Source organism: Electrona antarctica (genome assembly GCF_951216825.1).
Source record: "Electrona antarctica genome assembly, chromosome: 12".
Classification (NCBI taxonomy): Eukaryota; Metazoa; Chordata; class Actinopteri; order Myctophiformes; family Myctophidae; genus Electrona; species Electrona antarctica.
In genome coordinates, this window is record NC_136793.1 from 5748709 (window position 1) to 5755676 (window position 6968).

Sequence of the window (6968 nt, forward strand, 5' to 3'; positions counted from 1 at the left end):
TTTTGTTTATTTCATTGATATTATGTTGTTAACTTGTTATGTTGTTGTTTGTCATATTTGTGATTGTGCTTTGGCAACAGAGAGATTTACCCTGCAACCAAGACAAACAACTATACATCTACGAGATGAAATCATGACCATAGGAGCACATGGTCAAAAAAGGAGGGAAGAAAAAGAAGAAGAAGAAAAGGAGGAAAACGATAATGCACATCCCAGTTTTTATACGGTGGTGCTGGACCCAAAAAAGTGATCGAATGAAGAAAAAGTGGAATGTCCGCAACACGATGTACTGTAATTCTGCTCTCGGGGAGCAGAATTATATCCTGTGCGGACATTCCACTTTTTCTGCGTGTCATAAAAGATAAGATTATGACTCTATGTGAGATATGGGCGATCATGACTTCCCGAAAGTGATGCTCAATAGGTAACTTATTAGAACACACCGAACACACCCCTGTGCATTACACATTTATGGGCATCCTAACAACACTGAGCCAAATTAAAGGTCATTGCACAACACTGCAGTGAGAGGTTTATATGGCCGTCTCAAATCCATCCTGTTTGTGCTCGAATGGATCTCCTCTTGTTGGCAAATGCCTGGAGTGCGGAGATGCAAGGACGTGCAGAGAGTGTTAGAGACAGAGAGGCAGGGGCTGAAATCCCGTATGGGCACGTTTGGACAAAAATAGCGAAAATGACAGAGCTACAAGCTCACAACGTGTCGCGCTGTGAGCTTGTAGATCAGCTATTTTCGGGGCGCAACCCAGCACTCTTTAGCTAGTGGAGATGCAGGTGTGTAACGACATGGATTTCGAAACAAATTTATTCAACGCAAAATACTGTGTTCAAGTTCAGGAGACTTCGGAGGAAAAAAAAGCAATTCTCCTGAATGCTGCCTTCCGGTATGGCATGGAAAGGAGAGGAGTGGCATTCTCCATTTCTTTCACCATGTATTAAATGCTACATTCGTGGTCTGGACGGAGAGGGGCAGTTGTTTTACAGACGGGTAAAAGGGCAGGGGCTGGAAGCCCCCCCTTTGACGTATACTGTATGTATGTGTGCACGTCCCTTCGGAGAGGAGTGGACTCACCTGTGAATCATATTATGGGAATGTAAGTAGGCCAGCCCTAGCAAGGCACCGTGTGTAATGGCAGCGATCTCCACCTCCTGGAGCGGTTTCTTGTGAACTGGGGGAAGGAAGGAGAGCACATTGTAACCCAGCCAACATGGCAACCCAAAAATGGCAACCCATGTCATGAACTGTCAATCCCAGCAGTATAAAAATGACATCAGTTCCTACAACACTCCCCACTCCCACTTCCACCTCCATTCAACTTGGAGAAAGAAGTCAGAACAACCTCGAAAAAACGCTTGGTCTCCATCGACGGACGGACATTGGCATGACGTAAAGCGTAAACCTTCAAACTTCACCTATAACTCTCCAAACAAAAGGAGTTTCTAATAAAGCACATATAGATACAGTCATACCGAAAGATTCCTTACTATATGTGAGCAGATTTGAACTGCCTCGTCTGGAACACAACCATTTGCCAATAATGCCACGGACGAAAAACAGTCCCAAGTCCACACTATTTATCCATAATGTATAAATGATAGATAAGGGGGTCAGGGGGACAACGAGGCCTTTTCGTGGAGGGGTCAGAATGACTTAGATTTTGGACTTTCGTCTGTGGTATTACTGCCAGAATTCTGTAGTGTGTATTTCATGAAGTCTGAGCCGCAGAAGCATGTACAGCAGTGGTTCCCAAAGTGGGGTCCGGGGACCCCCAGGGGTACTTGAGGGAGTTCCAGGGGGGAACCAGCTAAATGATAATTTGTAACCACATGGAGCCTTATGGGTCTGTAACTCTGAGAGTGTACAAATGGAACCAAATGGACCCGTTAGGGTCCATTTGGTTCCATTTGTACACTCTCTGAGTTAAATTAACAGTGGTTTTACAATAGAAATTGGGGTCCCAGAGATAGAAATGCCATTAAATCGGGGGTCCGTATAGCATAATGCCTGTGAAACTGGGGGTCCTTGAAATTAATATGTTTCGGAATCACTGCTAGAGCCGTACAAATCCTCCCTTATCGGGGTCACTGGCATACGTTTTCAAATTGGGGGGTCCGTGGCCAAATATATGTTGATTTGGGGGTCCTTTGGGGGTCCTTGACACAAAGAAGTTTGGGAACCACGGATGTACAGTATGTACAGTACACACCAATCGGTTCCGCTCATATAACAATAAACACTAAATATTCCCCAAGCATTTCCCAGCTGGACAAACGTGTCAGTAAAACGCAAAGCCATTCCCCCCCCCCATGGACCCAAGGCTAAAAAGGTCACGGGTTGGAAAAAAATATGGGAAAGGAATGTCAGTGAGTGAGTCGGAACTTAAGCTCAAAGAAAAAATGGGCGGAATTGTGGCCCATCGGGTGATAATATTGTATATGACTCCGTGATGTCAGAGATGGAAAACATAATGATCGCACTGCGTTCAAGTGAGGAATACTTGGAAGGGTTAACCCATTTTGGGCGGGAACCCCTTTTGGTGTTAGCATTATGTTATGCTTTAGCTATTGAGAAAATTGAAAATAGCAGATCTACAAGCTCGTAGCGCGCCGCTCGCTATTTTTGAAAAATCGAAGAACGACTGACATAGAAACATAGCTTTTTCAGAAAACTGTCATTTTTCTGAAAAAGACATTTTTAGAATCTGATCTCAGGTCAAAATGAGTGCTATGGGGGGGGGGGGGTCTCTGGGTGACAGCCAGGCAAGCATCTGGTCTTCAAAACATGTTGGAATGTTTAAAGTCTACAAATAGTCAAACTCATAGTGTATGTACAGTATGTATGGGACCAAATCATACAAGTACACACATTTAACCATTTAACAAAAAACAAAAACGATTCGATTTAACCAAAAAATATCACTCACCCTCAACAGCTATTTATTTTAACAAAAAAATAAGTGTTGTGAGCTTGTACATCTGCACAACACGGCAACGCAACCGAGTATGAACCAGGCATGAGTGTGTTGTATGTCAACACACTCATGACATTGGCGGGGGGGGGGGGGGGTGGTAGCCAATTTATTTTGGGGGGGTCCCCAAATTATTATTATTATTATTTTATTATTTTGCAACTGAATGGCAGGATGAATGGAAATGAAGTGTTTACATAGTACACATAGTACATGCATAAACGTTCCTTAATGATATCTGATTTCAGTATTCATTTATGATATATTTTCTCTAATATTAAGGTTATTTTTTGCAGACTGGGGGTCGTGAGACATGGCCAAAGCATTTCCGGGGGTTTCCCAGTCAAAAACGTTGAGAACCCCTGTTGTATGTACTACTGTAGGAGAACACTTACCCTCTAGTAAGTCTGATGCGGAGCCCAGGCAGTACTCCATCACCAGCTGTGAGATACAGAATACAGATCACCACGCACATTATGACACAACATTGTTTTCAGTCCCAAACTACATACAAACGACATTTAGAGGGGCAGGTGCTCAAGTGGAAAAAAAGGGCACTTTGTGCAGCGCGTGGAACCGGCCGGTTGCCTTAATAGTGTGAGATTTATAGATTGTGGGGCCTAAATAATATATTAGAAGCTTTTTATCAAGAATTGATCAATGTTACCATGGTCCACATACTGTACAGTGTAACTGTACAAAATAAGAAAGAGCACATTGCCAAAAGGGCACCCCCTAGTGTCTATCTGTGCACGCCACTGTCAATTTAGCAGACACTCCAGATAGCCAGATAGACTTACTACAGTCTGTTTCGTCGTAGAAATATTTAAGCTAGACATTTTCAGATGACTAAAATAATATGACTAAAACAAAATAAAATGTTATTCAAAAGACTATGACTGAAACTAAATGAAAATGTTCCGTCAAGGAGGGGACGGGGCTCTGCTGACCCACCCAGGCAGTGTTGTCCTTCAAGTAGCAGCCTTTGTATTCGATGGTGTTTGGGTGACGCAGCTGTCCCAGGAACTTCACCTCTTTGATGATGTCCTGCCACTTCTGTCAAAGACGCACAGAACAAAACAAGCAACACAGGGTTACGCCGAGCAATTACAATTACAATTTAGGCATTTAGCAGACACTCTTAATCCAGAGCGACTTACATTAAGCAAGAACAAAAAAGCATGGGAATACATCACATATATAAAAAGCATTTATCATGAAACATGCTTAAGCTAAGAACGTAACGGTGGAATATCTATATAATGAAACTATACATATAAACTATACTATGACGTGCTATGGCTACATACAATGCAATTATAGTGCTGTCTACATACAGGTAACATGCTATAAGTCTGTATCAAATGCTATCTAAGTCTACAAAAGTGCTATCTACGGGCGTAGGGTAAGTGCTATGGGCCATGATGGAGTTTGAAAAGGTGGGTTTTCAGACTACGGCGGAAGATTGGGAGTGATGCTGCAGTTCTGACTGCAACGGGAAGTGCATTCCACAGAGCAAGACGCACAGAATAAAACAAGCAACACAGGGTTACGCTGAGCAAGTGTGTCGACTGATAATGAGGCCCTGACACGATGCAAAGCATCAAGGCGCCACGAAACGCATCGTTTACGACGGATGCAGCCTGCACGCCAGAGGCGGCGTCAATTAGACGCATCAAAGACTGTAGGCGCGTCTCAGAGCGTCGCCGCGCCGTGGCACGGAAGACGGAACCGTCCAAAATGAGTTGGGGGAGCAACGCATAAAGGTAACCTCTTTATTTCTTGATGCTGGTCAGTGACGCTTTCAGTGAGTCATGGCTGTTATAGAATGGACACAAAGTCAAAGTCGTACGATTAGTCACACACGTTACCGCAGTGAAATCTGTTCTCCGCATTTGACCCATCTCTCTTGGAGTGAGTGGAGTGAGTCAGTGACGCTTTCAGTGAGTCATGGCTGTTATAGAGCGTCGCAGTCCCGCCCCCTACCAGGGCCCAGGAAATGATTCTCCGTTCATTTTCCTCTTAGACTTTTCAGAAAGTATTTATTTAAAGACGTTTACGCCGCGGACAAAGCCAACTCTTGTCGTGACAAATCATGACAACAAACACAATTTTTCGGGCCAAACAAAGAATTAGAAAGTAGAAAAAAACAGCAGGTTACAACACTTTTTTTGTTGTTTTTCTTCTATGTAATTATTTGATTGGTCCAAAATATTGTGTTTGTTGTCATGATTTGTCACGACTCGAGTTGGCTTCGTACGACGCTTAAAAGGTCTTTAAATAAATACTTTTTGAAAATGCATTGTGATTCATTTCCTGGGCCTGGCGTCGTCATGAAAGGGGGCGGGACTGCGACGCATATTCGCATAGAATGGACACATATTCGGCCCAAAGCCTGCAGTCAAAGTCAAAGTCGTACGATTAGTCACAGACGTTACGGCAGTGAAATCTGTTCTCCATTTGACCCATCTCTTGGAGCGGTGGAGCCGCAGCATGCTCCGCGCTCGGGAATCATTTGATTTGACCCTCAAATCCAACCCATTGATGCTGAGTGCCAAGCAGGGAGGCATTGGGTCCCATTTGTACAGTCTTTGGTATGACCCGGCCCGGGGATCGAACCCCCGACCTCCCAGTTTCAGGGCAGACACTCTAACCACAAGGCCACTGTCTGGTGCTGGGGCTATAGTTTCATCTAAAACAAAATACAAAATCTAATATAAGATGATACCGTATATGTATTGATCAGCCACTACTACTGTAGTTCCTACACTGGTGCAAGATGAAAATTGTAATTGTATTTGAATTTCCATATCTTATCTTATATCTTATCTTATATCTTATCTTCACATTCAAATATAACTGTCTCAAGTTCCATCATTTCAATGGCGAAGTTCATGCACTAAACTTTTACAGTGTGTGTGTGTGTGTGTGTGTGTGTGCGTGCGTGCGTGCGTGCGTGCGTGCGTGCGTGCGTGCGTGCGTGCGTGCGTGCGTGCGTGCGTGCGTGCGTGCGTGCGTGCGTTACCTCCGTGGTCTGCTTGCCATTGTAGGACATCTTCTTAATGGCCACCACCTCATTGGAATAGGAGTTGCGGGCCTGGAGGAGGATCAGGGAGAGAGAGAGAGAATGAATGAATGAATGTCTTTATTGCAGACTCAGGGTCCATAGAGAAACATACAAAACACAAAATACAATATACATACATAAAAATAAAGAATAAAAAACAGTCCAAATGTACATGTTAGACAGGCATCTGTGACCGTTATAAATAAAGGCTTTTAAGCCAATGTCTTCTAAGGCTAGAGGAGTATCTAGTGCAACTTTTGACAGGGTTATTTATACTGACGATGATGCTATTCACAGACTCATCCAAGCGACACATGAATCTATGCATTAAGTTCCGGAGAACAGCTTGAAAAGTATTGACTCTTGCAGCCACAAACATTTCACTTGCACCGCACCATCTAGGCTTATTGAGTAGAGAGAAAGAGTTGAGGTCAAACTGCTACCATTTATAATATTAGATTCCCTCAAATGTATGATTGTACATTTGAGGGGAATCTTCCATGTGTTCACATCCATCCACACACAGCCTGTTCAGAGTGTTGTGTTCTGTTCACAATGGGGTGGCCAAGTCATAGTATTTTTTTTGTATAATTTATACATTTATAAAACATTATAAAACATTTATATAAAAACATAATTTCATGTGTGTCGAATCAATTTCGAAAGACCCTCGAGGGCAAACGAGTCACTTTATACAATCGCTCATTAGTATGCGAGACGTGGATTTCTGCTCGCTGCTGTGAACCCTTAGTTGCAGCAACAACCATCACTTGATTGATTCTCAACTGACATCAAGGACCAACGGTTTGATATGCATTGGCCCATTTAACCCATTTTGGGCGGGAACCCCTTTTGGTGTTTTAACCCATTTTGACCTGAGATCAGATTCTAAAAATGTCTTCTACATCCTGACA

The 6968-nt window shown here is 43.3% G+C and overlaps 1 protein-coding gene across 1 annotated transcript in view; it reads right to left on the reverse strand.

Moving 5' to 3' along the window:
• Window positions 1-6968, reverse strand: part of taok3a (TAO kinase 3a) — a gene marked incomplete at its 5' end in the record, with an annotated part of 44386 nt that overhangs the window by 37009 nt on the left and 409 nt on the right. Inside the window, 4 exons of the mRNA XM_079515939.1 lie at window positions 1091-1187; window positions 3383-3428; window positions 3942-4043; window positions 6013-6084. Of these exons, the coding sequence (XP_079372065.1) occupies window positions 1091-1187; window positions 3383-3428; window positions 3942-4043; window positions 6013-6084 (317 nt within the window). The remainder of the gene's footprint in view (window positions 1-1090; window positions 1188-3382; window positions 3429-3941; window positions 4044-6012; window positions 6085-6968) is intronic.